This window comes from Chinchilla lanigera, unplaced genomic scaffold, assembly GCF_000276665.1.
Source record: "Chinchilla lanigera isolate Chin_1 unplaced genomic scaffold, ChiLan1.0 scaffold00023, whole genome shotgun sequence".
NCBI classification, from domain to species: Eukaryota; Metazoa; Chordata; class Mammalia; order Rodentia; family Chinchillidae; genus Chinchilla; species Chinchilla lanigera.
In genome coordinates, this window is record NW_004955424.1 from 14,204,653 (window position 1) to 14,223,245 (window position 18,593).

At 47.0% G+C, this 18,593-nt stretch overlaps 1 protein-coding gene and 1 long non-coding RNA gene across 2 annotated transcripts; one reads left to right on the forward strand and one right to left on the reverse strand.

Moving 5' to 3' along the window:
• Positions 1-1,036: 1,036 nt before the first annotated feature.
• On the reverse strand, positions 1,037-10,549 carry Nagk (N-acetylglucosamine kinase). The gene is made up of 10 exons (XM_005385603.2): positions 10,379-10,549; positions 8,289-8,373; positions 8,036-8,134; positions 7,089-7,230; positions 6,218-6,328; positions 5,412-5,524; positions 3,422-3,509; positions 2,455-2,552; positions 2,103-2,181; positions 1,037-1,359 (listed from the first exon to the last, which is right to left on the reverse strand). The coding sequence occupies exons 1-10, from the start codon at positions 10,405-10,407 to the stop codon at positions 1,169-1,171; spliced, it is 1,035 nt and encodes a 344-aa protein (XP_005385660.1). The 5' UTR covers positions 10,408-10,549; the 3' UTR covers positions 1,037-1,168.
• Positions 10,550-10,551: 2 nt separating this feature from the next.
• On the forward strand, positions 10,552-17,927 carry LOC102029198. The gene is made up of 3 exons (XR_261064.2): positions 10,552-11,769; positions 15,506-15,652; positions 17,471-17,927. It is a non-coding gene; the product is annotated as an uncharacterized LOC102029198 (long non-coding RNA).
• Positions 17,928-18,593: the final 666 nt, after the last annotated feature.

Below are 18,593 nucleotides of genomic sequence, written 5' to 3' on the forward strand. Positions count from 1 at the left end.
TCACCTGTCTCACCCATCCTTGACTACTTGGGGAGAGAAGACAATAGAAATCTGAGTTTAAAATAAACTCCAGGCCGGGTGTGGTGGTGCACGCCTGTAATCCCAGCACTTGGGAGGCTGAGGCAGGAGGATTGTTGCAAGTTCGAGACCAACCTGGGCTACAAAGTGAGCTTAAGGCCAGCCTGAACTGCATAGCAAGACCCTGTCTCAAAAACAAGACAAAAAAACCCCAAACAAACAAACAAAAAATAAACTCCAGAATTGGTGCACATAAGTTTAAAAATGATGTCTAGGACATGATACATGCCTTCTATTAGTTTATACTCTGGACTCCTGTAGAGGCAGGAGTGGGTCACTATGGGTCAAGTGTGTCTTTAGTCATTAAGTTATACAAGAGGCAGAACAGGAAGCTTAAGGCTGTCTTTGTTGGTCATACTACAGAAACCAGGGGAAGGGAATCGTGTATGCACCTCACTGATACGCGCCATTTCCAGGGCCACCAAATACAAAGTGCAATGCTGTAACTAGGACAGGAGCAAACAGGAACAGGCAGGTGTCTAGGTGGCCTTGGATCTCAGCAATCCTTCTCTTAAGAATTCATTCACATGAAGAACTGCAACGCAGCACTACAAATCCAGTGAGGTAAAAACCCTCCCAGATTAAAATTGTACCATCCCCTAAATCCCCCTGAGAGTCACAGTGTGATATTCCTGAGGTTACTCCCAGTGAGGAGACTACTTAGTTTCACTGATTGGTAAAGCAGGAGTCATCACCCACTTTGATAGGAGAAATCTGAGGTCCCAGGCTAACTGGAAACCACACAGCCTGCATGTATACTAATGGGGATATGTTGGGGTGATATAGATAAATTATGTGCCCAAGAGCACAATAATGAACAGATGCAAACCACAGACCAACACCTGGGACTGGGGCTCTAAACCTTGGACAAAACTCTTCCTGAGCCCTCAGGGATAAATGGTAGAGTTGCACTAAAGATGTACACAGCATGGGTGCTTGATAACACAATCCAACTGGGGACTGGTTAAAGTGCCTTTATTTTCTCCTATAAGATTTTTCTTACAAAAAGAAGAAGTAGAAAAAGATCCCTTCCTTCTAGCATCCCATGTCCAGAGGGGGGTGTAGAATGGGTGGAGCCAGGGCTAATCTCCTAGGAAAAGGTGTGGGAGTAGAAGGCAGTGGCATTGACACTGTAGTCCATGGGGAGGAGGTGGCCGACGTGCTTGGCCCCTAAGATGGCGCCACCCAGGGCAGAGGAGTACCTCAGCTTCATCAGGGTGAAGCCAGAGAAGGAGTTCTGAGCCTGGAGCTCTCTGCCCTGAGTCAGTGCCGTAAGGAAACCTGGAAGGAAGAATGCAAGGGAAGAAATGAGACAAGACAAATGGCCTACAGGGAGAACTGGGAAAAAGGGGAGGGGACAAAGATGTCCGGGCATTTCCGTGAAGGTGCTGGAGGGGCCCACATGCCAAGCTTCCAGCACACAGGGTGTATGGACCAAGAAACAGCTGTGGGTCTGGAGCTAACAGCCTGATAACCTGACTTTCTCTCAGCTCCTGAGCATGCAATGCCCGCAACTTAACTGGAGATCCCTAAGCTATTGCAGCATGTCAAATGGAAACACACAACTGCCTGAGAGAAGGATGCCAGGCTAAGAAGTCATGTTTCTTTTCTTTCGGCCAGGATTATGTTGATAAGGGATATCCCCACAGGTTACCACAGGCTGGGTAGATCTCTGATTCTCAGTTAGACTTGACTTTAAGTTTTAAAAAGGAGTTATTTAATAAATCACTTGGAATTGAAAATCTTTTTAGGAATTTAAGGAGCTGGGGGTATTAAGTGTTAGAAACATGCTTAGCACACACAAGGTGCTTAGTTCAATCAACACACCAAAATAAAGAAGTTGGATGGGGCCTAGTTAAAAGGCTCAATGGCACAGTGAAGACTGAAGGTTACTGTCAGCGGCCAGTGTCCTGTCCTCAGGGCTGGATCCCAGTTCTCCCAGGGGCAGCCAGCTTCCCTAGGTCACCCCCTTCCCAGTCCCATCCTCCGCCCTTGCCCTCCCCGCTTTCTGACCCTAGACCCACCTTCCTTCAGCAGATCCCAGCTCTTCCATACAGAGCCCACACACAGGATGGGAAGGCCCATCTCTCCTCGGAACAAGACCTGGGAAGAGGGCTGAAAATGTAGGCTGGGGGCCAACCAAGCCTCCATGGCTGCAGGGATGGTTTCCTCAGACCACCCACCCATCCCAGATACTCTCCCTTCGCCAAGAAACAGAAGGTGGACTCATGACAAAAAGAAAAGAGGTAAGCAGTAACAACAGAGAGGACAGAGAGACTAGAGAGAACTGGACAGAATGGGGCAGCCCTGTCCCTGAAGTTGAAGGACCATGTCTGGCCCAGCACCTGCCCACCTTCACATTCCACCTCTACTCACCGGGTCAACCTCAGGCAGCACTGCCACGACATGCCGGCCCAGCACCTCACCAGCCTTCCTGAAGATGTACTGGGAAAGGGGGTCTCCCTGCTGAGCACCTGAGGGAGAGAAGACGGAGGAATTCACCTCTGGTGAGTACCCGAGGACCTGCCTGTCCTAGGTTATTCTTTCTCCCTGTTGCAAGGCAGCAACCATAGAACCACCTGCAGCTTGTGAGGTCCAGGTGAGGACGGATGTCCATTGTCATCTCTCCATCATCCCCCTTGGAGAACGCCAATCAGAAGTGGCTCATCAGGCACAGGGAGCTGCAGTGACCCAAGAGCACCCTAACACCAGGTTACTATGTTAACACAGAGGTACTAGGAGTCTGTTCCTTTTAGTCTCTCAGTTCTGGGGACCCAGGACCCCAGCTATGAAGTTAGTCAATAAATTCTGCCCATACCCCACCCTCTGCCAGTGTGCTGTTGGCCAGTGCCTCCCAGGCTCTGCTTTGAAGGGCCTCGGTCCAGCAGGTTCTAAGAGCCCCAGGATGCCCTAAGGTGAGGGAATCCTGATTAAGGGAGTGTGGGCCTTACAGCAGAAAAGCAATGTGTAGACTCAAGCCCTGCGCTTAGCTTCTGACACCCAACAAAATATGCCCAGGCGCGCCTTCATTCCCTAGTTCTCTGGGTATAATTATAGTTAAGAAAATGTATAGATTTAATACATCTGCTTCCTAAATTTCTCAAAAACAGGCACACAGCTTACACAAGCCATGATAGTCGTGCAGGAGAGAGGCCCAGGTAACAGGAAACAGCTGCCAATACAATGCCCCTGCCCTTCTGCTCAGCCCCAAGGCCCACCACCACCAGGGTCACTGAATGAGAGGGAAACCGGCACCCAGCCCCACCGAAACCCCACTCTGCCCCCTCACTACTGATGTCTTTGGAGAATGAAGCCCAAAGAAACCCTGCCCCACCTTTAGTACCTTCTGCAATTTTCCGGCAGAACTCAGCAAACCTGCTTTTATCAAAGTCCCTGTACAGGTGGGTGAGGATTCCTAGCCGATCCGGCACCTGAGAGGCAGAGAAGGAACGTAAGCAGTAATTAGGAGCGAAGTAAATCCCTACTGTGCCCTCCAGCTTGGCCTTCCTAATGTCTCTACTATGTACAAAGTTTGAATAGTTCTGGAGGTTTTTTTTTTTTAAGCTCTAGAAATTATAAAGATTTGAGATTTTTCTCATTTGGGAAGTTTTGTTTTCCCCAACATGAACTTTGCTGCTAGTTACAGATTAGCTTAAAGGCAGCAGAGGGTACAGATTTGTGTTCACCACAGGGCGTTCTATGCTTTCTTGAAGTACTCTTGGTAAGAGTTCTCTGATCAAAGGGATCTATGAAATAATGCACACTACAAATCTCCATTAGAGAACCACCATACACATTTGCGAATCAGAGGTTCTGAGGGGAACTGAAACCAAGGAATTAATTCATTTCTCCCACACTTATTCGACCACATAAGGTCCTTCTTCCACCAACACACCTATCCATCCTGAACACCTTCAAATTCTGAAGGAAGCAGTGATTCCCCAGAACACATCTTAGTAAAGGGAGGGGCAGCTACAGTGAATGTATCGAGCTCTACATATTATCTCTTTAACCTTGGTAACCATATATATTTTTTTTTTCTTTTTTTTTTTCAGCGCTTGTGATCAAAGCCAGGGCCTCATGCATACAACACAAGTACTCCATCACTGAGATATGCTTTCAGCCCTATCTATCTATCTATCTATCTATCTATTTATCTATCTATTGCTTCTTGGCCTTTTGGCTAAGATCAAGTCAGCCTATCTGTGTCTGTCTGCCTATCTATCTATCTATCTATCGATCTACAAAGTCTTGCTAGATGGCCCAAGCTGGCCTCAAACTTGTGATCTTCCTGCCTTAGCCTGCAGATTAGCTGAAATGACAGGTATGCACCACTGTGCCCAGCTGGTAAGAACTGTATAAGAATGACTGTAGGCTGTGTGTGGTGGTGCACACCTGTAATCCCAGCACTTGGGAGGCTGAGGCAGGAGGATTGCCATGAGTTTGAGGCCAGCTTCAGCTATGTAGTGAGACCCTGTCTCAAAAGAATAAATGACTGTAGGATATAAGAGAACAGCAGACATGCCAGTGGCTGGGTCAGGGTAGTTTATTTGAACTTCCTACAGCAACTGCTTCAGAAGTGTTTTCTCCTCCAATCTTGGGCCCTTAGATTCCTCACCCTCACAAAGGCCAGGATTCCTCTTAATCACCAGTCTCTCAGCCCTGAGAAGACAGGCCACCCTTTCAGCATCACTAGGCTCCTTCCTTGGTCCTGGCCCCAGCTTAATAAAGTAGCAGGACAAAAAGACTGGTCTTCATGCAGACACATAGTTATCAAATAAACTTATCCTCCTCCCCTTCTTCTCCCTTCCACCTCTCCCACCTTTCACTGTGGCTCTGCTAAAGGGAGCTCTTTCTCCTAACTCACCTCCAATGAGCACAGAGAAGAAGTCGATCCCCAATGCCCTGGGTAGGAGGCTGTACCTCCCCAAGATCCCTCCCTGCCTACTCCTCACTGGGCTCTCCTGACCCACTTAGGCCAGAAAGCAGCTCAGCACTTGTTCAACTCCACCTGCTATCTCTGCATCTGGACCGCACCCCACACTTTCCATCCTAGCCAAGAATGTCCACACTTCTTATCTCCCATCAGGGTTTAGCTGACCAAAAAAAGTGAAGTCCAGCTAGCCACCTGTCCCCAAACCAGTCCTTTCAATGACACCATTCTGCGATGCACTGCCACATCATTCTGAATCCTGTCCTTACCTACAGTTTGTCCCCGCTGTAGCTCTGACCCACCTTTGGCCCACACAGTCCCTCTCCTGTAGCTACTCCAGCTTAGGGTCCCCACTGTCCCGTCCTAGGTGTGCATGTTCACTGAGCGGGAAGGGGAGTACCTGGAAATAGTTGAACATGGCCTGTTTGACGTAGCCAATATCATGAGGAGCTGTCTCTAGATTGTCAATGGAATCAAACACTATTTTCACTGCTTGATGTGCGATCCAGTAGGCTGTAGGAAGCAGAGAGGGTGAAGAGAATCTCTCCAGGCTCACCAGAAAGGAAACTCAGAGCTAGACAGGGTTAGTGATCTACATGGGTTTTATAGCAAATTGAGGTTCCTGATTCCCAGCAGGGAATGGGGAGGGCAAGGGACCTATAACCAAATTGCATCTGACTGACCCGGAAAAGGGAGGGCTAGGAGGGGCAAGACAGAATAGGGGAGCCTGTGTCGTATTAGCTCCTACCCAAAAACAAGGCTGGTCAATTGTCACAGGCTGTCATGAGCTGGCCCCCAAGGGACCCTATGAAAATGTACATGTCATCCATAAAAGGTGAAGTGGGAGCAGTTTTCACACTCCTTTCCCACCACGGGACAGGTATGGCACCACCTGGCATCTACGGCCTTACCCTTCAGTTTCTACTCTTCCCTAAGTCTCCAAAAGTCCACACAGGTGGGTCACGGCCACTGTGCCAAGGTATGAATCTAATCCTGGGTGCAATTCACTGCTGAAGAACAAGGTCAGCAGTCAGTCTAGCACTGGCATCTCTATGATCTGCCAGCCATTGTTTGGTACTGGTCAGGTGGAGGAAGTGCCCTCAGGGAGCTCCAAGGAAACAGCAGGCCAAGAGCAGGGGACAGGAAGCCGGGAATGTGCAGGAAGGGAAAGGTCCAGGCCCCTGAGCCAGGCCTGTGTGAGCTCACCTGAGCCTTCGTCTCCCATCATGTGGCCCCAGCCACCGCAGCCACTCTCAGAGCCGTCAGGGTTGATGAGTCTGCAGTTAGAGCCAGTCCCAGAGATGAGCACGATCCCACCTGGGGAAAGGGCAGGGGAGGCTCAGTGTGGGCATGGCAACAGAGCAACAGCTTCCGATGTCACCAAGACAGGACAGAAACCTGCCCCGCTCCCAGGCAAAGGGATCACAACCCAGCCTTACAGAGTAGAAAACTGAGCCCAACTAATTTCCTGCCTGTAGGGGAAAAAACTGGGGCTCAGAGAAACGCTAATCATGAGCCTACACCTCCTTGAGAGAACACGGCTCCTTGCCTAACCAGTCTTTAGGTGACTCTAGCTCATTTCCTGGGTGCTTACTATGTCCTTGACCCTGTCCTTATAGTGACAATACCCAAAATACCTTATGAATGGAAGTTTACAGATGAGGAAACCAAAACCCAGTTCTATCACTTCTCCGAGATGGTAGAGCTGGCAAACTAGGAGCTGGGATTCAAACACCGATCCCTTGATGCCAGAAACCTTTCCACTAGCACAGAGCTCCCCTACTTCCTCCTCAGTACTCATGGCTTCCCCCAGCCTGCTGCTCACCACACTGCCCCTGGGGCTCCTTCCTCTGCAGTGGAGTCTTTTCCTTTGACTCCACTCTCCACTTCCCACCAATGGGCCTTTCTTGCCCTCCCTCTTCCTGTCCACCTGATCCTTGCTCTGGCACGGACTTACACTCCTGAAAAGAGAGTCAGGGGAATACAGATAGAGGCTGTCTAGTTTTGCTGGCTACCATCTAAAGGACTTTTCTAAGAAAACCAGTTCTCAACCTCACCCCTCCCTCCACCTCCTCACCATCCGGCGTAGCTGTGGCGATGGAGCCGGCGGCATCGGTGGTGATTAAGTAGTTTTCACTCAGGTAGGGAAATCGGTCCCTCAGCATCTCCACCAGGATCCTCACTGCATCCTCCTGCTCCCCACCGCTCAGGGAAAGGCCCTAGGCCACGTGGGAGGTGAGCGAGCAAGCAGAGCCCCAGACCCTGCTCCTTTCTCAAGCCCCTCCCCTCCTGCACCTGTTCTTTACATCTGGCTATACCCTGCTCCACCAGCGTCAGCCCCTCCACCCCGTACAATGACCCCTCAGAAGGCTATGGCTGCAAGAACAGTCTGGGATTAGGGATGCACAGCAGAAATGGGATTCAACAATGTCATGTTTTGAGCTTGGAAAATAGCAGTGCTCTCAGAAAAATCAGGCAGAGCAGCAGGTGATGGGAGATGCTACAGAGATACGCTTGGTTTAAAATGCATGGGCTTTGGCTATACCTGAAGAACACCTTACTTGTACGTCCAGGGAGTAGTGGGAGCTACGGTGCTTGGGAGGAAGATTTGAGCTGGGACCAAGAACAGCTCACAGTTACTGAGTGCTTACGGTCAGGTCCCGTGCTAACCATTTTGGGATGCATCAGGTCATTTTACTTGGACAGCAACTCGGAGGTAGCTTCTGCCATCCACATTTTCAGAATGAGGACACTGAGGCTTAGAGAAGGTAAATAACCTGCTTAAGGGTCATGCAGTAGCAGAGATGGGATTTAAACCAAGGTCTCATTGACTCTCCAGAGCTCATACTCTTCCAATGTACTTGTAGCTTATTGGCAACTAAAGCCTTGTCAATAGGTAAGATTATAAAAATTCTGACATGAGGGACTAGAAGGAAGCCTTTTCCTCTATGTCATCAAGTCCAAACTTGCCGCCTGTCTCAGTGTTGCTGGTAGCTTAATTCCCTGATTCCACCTCAGACTCACCAAGCTTCGTAGAGGTATCAGAAGATCCACCCCTGCTTTCTCTTTGGCCCTGTTCACCATCTCGTTGATCCTCTCCACACATTTGTCTGTTCCGATCAGCTGGCCCCAGTCAAGGGAAGGAGAAGTTACAAAGGCTTGCAGGACCTATGTTGCCCCTATCTGCTGCTCTATGAGCCCCAGCCACCACCTTAATGGGAGTTACAAAGAAGAAAATCAGAAACCAGCCCTCTGGTCTCCTCAGTATGACTTTTACCCAGTGGTTTGTGCTCAGTCCATCTGCTTCTGCCAGGATCTGCCCATCTTCCGAGAGCAAAAGTACCTTGGACTGTGTGCCTCCCCTGCAGAACACAAGAGGGCACTCAGTCCTCCTCAGAAAAACTTGTAGAGACGAGCTAAGCTTGTGCAGTCCTTGTTGCACACAGAGCTAAAAGTGATGGAGATAATTCCAGCAAACACAGTCACCACTCCCAGAGATACCGCTGCGATTTAAAGTCTGCTATGCTCTTAAAACTGAAACAGTTCTTGCTCATCTTCCCTTGTGAATATCATACTTATTCTGCAAGACCCATTTATACATCACCTGGACCTTGAAAGCTTCTCTGATGTGTGGCCTACCCCACACATTGAAGCTCCATTAGGTAAGGCTTCCCAGTGCCCCTTTGGCTATTACAGACTCCTAACAAGAGTGTGTTCATCTTGTTCTGTGTCTATCTTCTCCTGGATTATGAGCTCCAGCATGCCGAGATCAGGGTCATGTATCTAGCCTCCTAACTAGCACAGACCTTGGCACAAACAACACTTGGCAAGACGGCTAAAGAGAATAGTAAATCTCTCTGCTTCTCTAACAACAGTTAAGGCTGCCTTTCAAGTTCCAGCACCAGTTGCCACAGTCTTCAAGACACCCTTGTAAGAAATGACCAGTGGCATGGAGAATTTATACTTACTCAAGCAACTAAACCCTCCAATGCTGACTACTGGGGGAAATGATAGCTTACTGGGATATCTGTGGTGGTGGAATATAAGTTTCCTAAGACTTTCTGGAATGTCTCAGGACACTGGAGACCTGCTGTTCAATTCAAAGATGACATGAAATTTCAAAAGGTAAGTTAAGGCATGGGTGGCAGAGTCAACATCCAAAGCAATCTCTTAACGAACAGGAAAAAATGGATTACATCTCACAGGTTATTATAACAGGGATGAATGCAAACTCCTACACTGTACTTAGTTTTAAAAAAATTGCTACAGATACAGGATGGAGCTCAACCTTAACAACTCATGTGGGGGCTGGGGATTTAGCTCAGCGGCAAAGTGCCTGCCTGGCAAGCACAAGGTCGTGAGTGCGGTTCCCGGTACCGGAGAAAAACCAAAACCAAAAAAAAAAAAAACAAAAACAACTCATGTGAAAAGAACTTGGGGTCTGTAAGTCAACAGTGGGATGGGGCTGCCAGTGAAGTGAATCCAATCTCAGATTCAAAGGCTGAGACAACAGTCACTTTCTATTGTGCCCTGATTTGACTCAGATTCACAGAATGTTTTCCCTGGCAGGGGACTTGAGCAGTCACTCGATCATTCTGTTCATCCCTGTCCTCACTTGAAACACAGGGTAACTGAAGACCAAAGTGGACAAATGTTTTACCCAAAGTCACACCCAGAGTCAGAGCTATTACCAAAAGTCCAACAGACAAGCTCTGAGCAGGAAAAATGCAAGAATCTTCGCGGGCTCAATGCAGCCCTAGAAGCCTACTGCGCTAACGGGAAAGGACGTCATCTCCGGCCATCAGGAGAAGCTGATACTGTGCTGCACCAGCTTCAGCTTCCAGATAAGATCTTCATCCCAGCTCCACCCCTCTTTCCATTCTCCGCTTCCTGCCCAGAAACTCCATGCCTGACATCTGTTCCACAAAACTCCTAGGCTAGGAATGAGGAAAAGGAGACAGCAAAGTAAGGAGTTTGTGGGAGAAAGGGGCGTGGTCCTGCAGAGAAATAGAAAGGACTCCCCGGGGCGTGACCTTGTCATTCACGGAGTTTTTTTTTTTTTTTTCCTTTTTTTTGGTACCGGGAATCGAACTCAGGACATTGCGCTTGCCAGGAAGGCTTATCCCACAGAGCTATCCCCGGCCCTTTTCACAGAGTTTCTGCAGGACACTCAGCCGCTTGAGCAGGGGCGCCGGTACGAATGCACACACCCCTCCTCCGCAGGGTTCTGCAATCCAGAAGCCCAAAGTGGTGGGATCCTGAAGTGAGAGGCCATCTGTTAACCCGCATGATCACCTTTCGTCCTGCCCTTCACCTGAGATGGCCAAGGCCGCCCCCCTCGGGCTCCCGCCGTAGGGCTGCACTCACCCCTCCACACCTCCGTAGAGCACGGCCATGCTGCCGCCGCCGACGCCACAGGTCCCACGGTTTGCTCTCCTACCCACTGCGCACAGCCGCTCTCCCTCCAGCCGGCTCAGCACCGCCCCTAGTGACGTCACGGCGGACGAGGCGGCCAGGCTCCCAGCGCGCGTGCGCGGGGCGTGGCTTTCCGTTCCACCCTTTCTCCGTGGCTGACCCCGGCGGGAGGACTCCTGACGGTGACCCGGCGATGTTGTTTAGCAGCTCCGTTCGGGCTGGACTCAGTATCCCGGGACGTAGCCCAGATTCCAAGTGGAGCTGCCACAAGGGGATATCCTATACGCGAAGACCCTATCGGTCCCTGGGAACCCGGAAGTTGCTGGCAGCCCTGCCTGGCCCTTTGGTCACGTCGACTGCGACGTAGTGGGTGACGCACGCGGGGCGGCTCTGGCGGAGGTGAAGTCGGAGGGCCGCGCGCGCAAAGCCGGCGTCTCAAGAGACGTTTCGGTGAAGTTCAGCTCCCTGCCGCGGTGTGTGCGCGAACATCTGTGCCGGTTTTTACGCGGCGCTCGCGTGAGCGCACGGAAGCAGGAGGAGCAGAAAGCGGCTGGAAAAGCAGAGAAGCCGCCTCCATGCTGCCCCGGCATCCCCGCGAAGGGAGCGTTCAGCGCTTACCCAGTTTAGTTCTTTGCGTGGACTGAGTGAGAGTAGCAGGCAAACGAGCAGATACGGTTTCACTGGCCATTTCATTGCCCTCCAACCACCACCCCGCACCTCTTCCTTACATGACACTGGGAAAAGAAGTGGGAGTCGGCGGGAGGAAAATGCTGGCCAGGTCTGAGAGTCAACCTGGGGCTCCCTGGGCTCCTCCGGGCGCAGAATTCTGAGCCAGACAGTGTCCTTGGCAGCTCTTCGCGATCAACCTGGGGACGGATCCTCTGGAGCTGGCCTGTTTCCTGCCCAACTGCCGCCCTTGCTGAGAGATTTTTAGTGAAGATCCTCTTTCCCTAACAGCCAGCTGGGTCCGGTTATGTTTTGACTTGAACATTTTGTCATATATAGTATATACCTTTTTTTAGACTGGAAGAAAGGCGTCGTTACCTCACTTCCTACCTAACTGGGACACTGAAGCAAGAGCAAAGAGTAAATCAGAACCTCATAGAGAATATCAGAGAAGTAGAATTTTTTTATGCCTGCCTGCGACATTTTTCATTGTAGCATATCAGAGACCTAGGGTTCTTAATCCGGCACATTCGTACTTTTAGAGTAACAGCTCACAGACTCTGGTAAGAAGTCAAACTGAGCAGGAATTTGTGTGGAGAAGTGAAACTGTTGGGTCAGTTTTGAAAGAACAGTTCTTTTTCTGCAGTAGTACAGTGAGCCTTGGAACTATATGTGTGGTAGGTAGTATTCAAGTGTGCCTTTGAATTGCTTGTTTAGAAAAGAAACCAAAAAGGGAAAGTGCCCAGGTTTGAAGAGGATTCAGTTCATCATTTACTGTCTGGATGCGGTTGGGTGAATTACTCATAATTGCTGCAGTTTCTCATCTACAGAATGGAGACTTCCCACTTACGTGGCTAACATAAGATTTAAATACCAAAAGACTTGGGATCCCTGCACAGATTTTTTTGATGTTTAATGAATGTATTCTCTTTTTTGTTGTTTTTTTGGTCTTTTTGAGACAGGGCTCACTTTGTAGCCCAGGCTGGTCGCGAACTCACAACGACCCTCAGCCTCCCGAGTGCTGGGATTACAGATGTGCGCTGCCATGCCTGGCTTAATAAATATATTCTGTGATCCAGTAGTCATAGGAATTGCTTTGCTCCTGTGTGTGTATGGCCAAGAGAAATGAGTTCCTATGAATACTCATAATAGCACTGTTTGTAACCTCTAAATGGAAAACCTTCAAGATATTTATCAGCATTGAATGAAAGAATAAACTGTATAGCTAGTCAGAATAGTACACAGCAATGAAAAGTAACAATCTACATTTATTTGTTTTGTGACACTGAGGACTGAGCCCAGGGCCTTCAAACTGAACTACATCCTCAGCACTTTTTTTGACATAGGATCTTTCTAAATCACTAAGTTTCTCAGGCTGGGCTCAAACTCAAAATCTTCCTGCCTCAGCCTCCCAGTGTGCTGAGATTAAGGTGTGGGCAACCACACCTAGCTATAATCAACTGCAATACTCAACAACATTGGTGACTTTCATAGACAAAAGCCAATGTAAAATATTTCCATTTATTTGATGTTCAAAAACAGGCAAAAGTAATCTGTGGCAATAGAAGGCAGAATGAGATGGGCAGGGATATTGCTAGGAAAAAGGTAATGCAGTATGTGGTGCTACACACCTGTAATCCCTGTACTTGGGAGGCTGAGGCAGGAAGATCACCTTGAGTTCCAGGCCAACCTTGTCTATGTAGTGAGTTCAAGGCCAGCCTGGATTACAGATCAAGACCTTCTCTTTTAAAAAAAAAAAAAAAAAAAAAAAAGACCTTGTCTTTAAAAAAAAAGGAAAAAGAAAGGTATGAATAGAGGCTTCAGGGATTCTGGTAATAGTCTATACAGTGATATGTGTCACAGTTATACTTTGCTATTGGTCACATTACTATAGTTATACTACTTCAATACTTGTATTTTTAGAAATGAAAATTCATGAACAGTAGTCATTTTAGAAGGACTACTGAATGGCAAAACACTACTTTGTGGTTTTGGAATAGTTGAAGGTATCTTCAGAAATTGAACTAATGAATGGTTTTGTTTTGTTTTTTTTAGATCAGAATATATTTATTGAGGGAAAGAAAAGAAAGCTTCTGTCCAAGAGAGGGACAGAAGGGGGGCCCGAGTGGGTTACCCCTGGTTTGTTTTTTGTTGGAAGACAGTGTAATAGAATTACTTGGTTCAGAATGATACATTTCTTTGAACAAAGTCGTTGAAGGAAGGAAAAATGCTAAATATGTTATCTCTAAAAACAGTGCCAACAGAAAACTATTGGTCTATAAAGACAAAGTCACATATTGAAACCTAACTCTCTAAAAGTGAGCACCATAAATTCACTTAATGACCAGAGTCTGTATCCCTCCTCTACTTTCAAACTGTCTCTGGGAAATCAGCTGGTTGCTTGGTTAGCATGTTGTTTCCCAAATTAAATACTGTCGACTTGCAAGAAAAGAAGTATCTTCCTCTATGGGATAGGAACTGCATGAAGTGCTTTTTTTTTTACTCTTGTAGCCTCAGAGCTGCACAGATCTTTACTAATTTTTACTTATACTACTAATTAGTAGAGTAAGTCCCTGACTTAACAGACATTCAAGTGCAAACCTTCACAGGTTTACTGTACTCTGTGGGACTCATTGTTGGCTTAGGAATGAATCCAGCTTACAAACAATCCTCCTGGAATGGAACTCATTCTTAAGTTGGGGGCTTACTGTGTATGCTTTCCTACACAGTATCCGTATGTGACTATTGAGCATTTGAACTGTTGATAGTTAAAAATGAGATGTACTGTCAGTTTAAAATATACAAAACATTCTGTAGACTTAGTATTAAAAATGTAAAATGTTAATAATTTCACATAAATTGCATATTCAAATAACATTTTGTATAGAATGGATTAAATTTATATATTATTCAAATTAGTTTTGCCAGCTGGGCATGGTGGTACACACCTGTAATCACAGCACTCAGGAGACAGAGGCAGGAGGTTTGCCACAGGTTTGAGGCCAGCCTGGGATACATAGTGAGACCCTATCTCAAAACAAAAAAATTAGTTTTGCCAGTCTCTCATTATTTTTTCTGTTATTATATGTTTGCAGTTCATGCAGTTTACAGTCATCTTGGAGAGTGCTTACATGTACATACCACAGCATTTTAAAAAATCTCCTCCCTCCCTCCGTCCTCCAATTTCCCATCCCAGTTTTCATTCTTGTTGGTATTGTGGATTTTAGCTCAAGTTATGGTATAATTTGCTTTGATTGAGGTTATTAGGTTCCTGTATGTGGCATGTCTTCATTCAACTTACTTCCCCTTCCCCTCCTCCTCAATCCTCTTTTTTTTTTTTTTTTTTTTTTTTGTTGTTGTTGAGTTTTTTGGTTTTTTTTTGTTTTTTTTTTTTGAGACAGGGTCTCGCAATGTAGTTTAGGCTGGCCAGGACTCACAATGTACCCCAGGCTGGCCTCAGACTCTCAAACTCACAATGATCCTCCTGCCTCAGCCTGCTGCGTGCTGAGATTATAGGCATGTACCACCATGCCCTGCTGACCTTTCTTTTTATTTTTCACAGTACAGATACTAGAAAGTTTAAAGTTACGTTTGAGGCTCATACTATGTTTTTGTTGTACAGTGCTATTCTATGTCTTGTCACCTGACCATTTGAACCAGAATATTTCAAATAGCACTTGTTTATTACATAAATATTGGCCATATGATTGATTTAAAGAAAGCCTTAAATCAAAATTTAATTATATATAAATTTTTGTTGCATGTTATAATTTTTAAAGGTCTTTCTGTAATTTTATCACTCTAAAATTTTATGAGATGACAGAGATTTTTCTTCCAGTGTTAGGGATTTAACCCACGGCCTCGTGCATGCTAGGCAAGCACTGTACCACTGAACTACATCCCCAGACCATTGAGAGATATTTCTAACAACATATTATGGGTGAGGAAACTGCAACTATAGAATCAAAGTAATTAGCCTAGGCTCACACAACTAACAGTGGCTGCTTATCACAAGTGTGGGTGGTTACTGTGATAGGTTGCAAAGATGTTGCAATACAGAAAGTTCATTAACCTCTAAATAGCTTTGTAAAAGTTTAATACCTCTTTACACTGAGCTTCCAGCATCCCAGCAGCTGCTCCTGTGACATGCACGAGGCTGGCAGTGTTCTCTAAGATCTGCAAGCTGTATGGTCTCGTCTCCTGTCTTCACTTTGTCTCTGTGGCCCTAGGGAGGCCATAGTTGCAGGGGAGGCAAGATAAGGGCTGTAACAGGACAGTGGAAAAATATCTTCCATACCAAATCCACTTATGATTTGGGGGCATAAGAATTTTGACTCCAGGTTCCACAGTAGATTGTATTGACTTAGTTCATGAAACAGCTACATCTATTCTGACTCATCACTGTCTTTCCAGAGCCAGCTCGGTACCAGTCATGTGAGAAGAACTCTGCAAATCATTTTGAGTGTTCTCAGAAGCTATGAAGCGCTGTATCACAAATGTGAGGAGAGCAAGTGCTACCCTGGGAACTAAAGCAGGGAGAGAGCAAATTCCATAGCAGAGGTAATTGCAGAGCAGACTAGAGAAACGCTTGGGAAAAAGGAGAAGTAAAACTGAACTGAGGAAAGAGGAATGGGACATGTGGTCAGAGGGGACATGTGGTTGGATCTTAGGCCTAGAAGTTGTCAGTACATGAGTGGCCTCAGTGCTGTACCTTAGAATAATTAATATGTCAGGTTCCTGAGAGTGGGGCAGATGGGAGGGGAGAGCTTGGAGCACGGAGACGCTTAGAAGAGCCGGCAGTTATCCCGGCAAGACATGGGCAAGGAGGTGAGAAAGGGATGTGGCAAAACAGGACCCCAGGGAGGGACCCAAGTAGGGCAAGCTGACATCTTCTGCCCACGTGGGTGAGGGAGGGGAGCGCCGTCAAAGTTTACACTCCCGCCATGAGACACGGGTGGTGGGGTGCTAGCGCTGGTAGCTGCAAGCCAGAAGGAGGGAACACATGGAGCCCTGAGTGCAAAGCACGTGGAGCTAACTGGCATAAACATCCTGCTCTTCAAGTCTCACTGCCATGGTAAGGAAGCAAGGGAGAAGAGGTGCCTTTTTTGCTTTGATCTGATGTTGCCCTGAAGAGTGTGGGGCTTTGGCCAGGGCAACCACCTGAGCAAATCAGGTTGGGTTGTTCCCTCTTCTTTCCTAAGGGTGTGGGTGTCTACGTGTGAGTTTATATGTGTATTGGCCTATGTTGATCTACATGGAAGTGTGCATGTATTTATTTAATTATTCCAATTTGCTGGGCATGGTGGCACACACCTGTAATCACAGAACTCAGGAGGCTGAGGCAGGAGGATCATTGAGCTCAAGGCTAGCCTGAACTACATAGGGAGACGCCGTCTCAAAAGGACAAAAAAAAAAAAAAAAAAAGTAGTCATCACAGTCAAAAGAAATTTTCAATGCACTTTTCTTATACTTTGGATTTCTTTATACTTGTTTTGCACTTAATGCTGGTTTTGAAATACAAAGGCCAGGGGGCTGGGGATTTAGCTCAGCGGCACAGTGCCTGCCTGGCAAGCGCGAGGTTGTGAGTTCAATTCCTGGTACCGGAAAAAAAAACCAAAAAAAAAAAAAAGAAATACAAAGGCTGGGTGTGGTGGCGCACACCTGTAATCCTAGCACTCAAGAGGCTGAGGCAGGAGGATCATTGCAAGTTCGAGACCAGCCTGGGCTACAAAGTGAGCTCAAGACCAGCCTGAACTGCATAGCGAGACCCTGTCTCAAAAAGACAAAAAAAAAATTCCAATTTGTCTTTGTGGTTCCAAGTGACTAAATGTGTCTACAGAGGCAGATATTTGCAGTGTCTTTATATTTTTCTGTATTAACATATCTTGAATTAGAATTAGCATTTTAATCCTTGAAGGAACCTAAGCAATCCCACACATGGGGGCACCTCTGGGCAGGTGCATAAATGTGACTTACGCTGGAGTGCCAGTGTTGCACTGGAGCTGGCTCCCACCAGTCCACAGACACTCAATTTTGTGCCCATGTCTCTGGCTTCTTTTCAGAGACATCACGTTGTACCTTGAAGTCACCATTGTGGGAGGAGCTATACACAGAGATCAGTAACTGCTACAGAGCAGGTTTTTTTCCATGGGTACTTTCAGGAAATCTGGCCATTAAATATTCACCGGCACACCACTGGGTCCAGGGTTTTATACATGCAGAGATGTCAGTGGCCTTGTCTGTGTATAAATACAAGAATGAAAGTGTGTACCTGGGCACTGGGTCCAGTTTTTATAAGAGTATCAAAATGTAACAGTTTTCTTACAGCTAAACAATTTCTGTCTCAGTCCTCCATGTCCTTAATCTAACCACTTACAGGTCAACTCAGCCATTTCAATCGCAACTTAGATCCAATACCCATCCGCCCCTTGGCTCCGTGGGTGCCACAGGAAGCTCAGAGTTAAACAGCACTGCGGCAGCGGTGAGGAGAGGCTCCTGCTGGCATCTGCTGATGGGTGCACCTTTCCCATCGGGGCCTTTGGTTATGGACATCCAGTCTCCTGGCCGAGATTTCACAGGCCGCATGAGCCTGGTCGTTCAGTCTGCACTGCTGTCTTTGGAACCTGTCCCCTTGTCAGGTGTCAAAGGGTGTTTATATCCCCCCCGCCTCCTGTGCGCCTTGGCTCTGCCTCCAGTCTGCCTCTGGAATCAGAGTGTGTGTGTGTGTGTGTGTGTGTGTGTGAGAGAGAGAGAGAGAGAGAGAGAGCAAGACAGAGACGGAGACAAAGACAGGGAGGGAGGGATATCTGGCTATTAAATATGCTATACTTATTTATCTCTGATTTTCATTTTTAAGTTGAAATAGAGTCTACATATCACCCTTTTGGTGTATAATTGAGATATCTTTAGGGTATTTACATGATTTTGCAACCATCACCACTGATTCCATGATATTTTCATCATCCCCAAAGAAACCCATTTACGCAGCTTCTCCTGCTCCTGAGCCAACTACAGCTCTGCTGTATGACTCCATGGTTTCATCAGTTCTTTGTCATGTAAGGGGACCATTTAGACATGGTCCTTCACACTGGCTTTCTTCTTTAACATGATTATTCAAGACTCAACCATGTCATAGCATGTACCAGTAGTTTATTCCTTTTCATTGTCAAAACATATGTTGTCACACAGCTGTACTAATTATCTAGTCATCTGTTCAATTATTTATACTTTAGGAGCAAAACTGCTGGTCATATGGTGATTCTTACCATAACACTTTTGAGAAACCGCCAGACCATTTTCCAAAGTGACCACAACAGTTGCTTTCAGAGGTTAGGGGCTTTGTGGATGGCTGCTCTCCTGGAGTTTAGACCCGGCTCTCTCTGACCTTTTCCACTGCACCAAACTGCCGCAACCCCCTGTGAATTATGGGCATTTATAACATGATGAGTTAGGACACTGGTGCTCAGATAATCATAGAATCCCCAATTCCATCATTGGACCC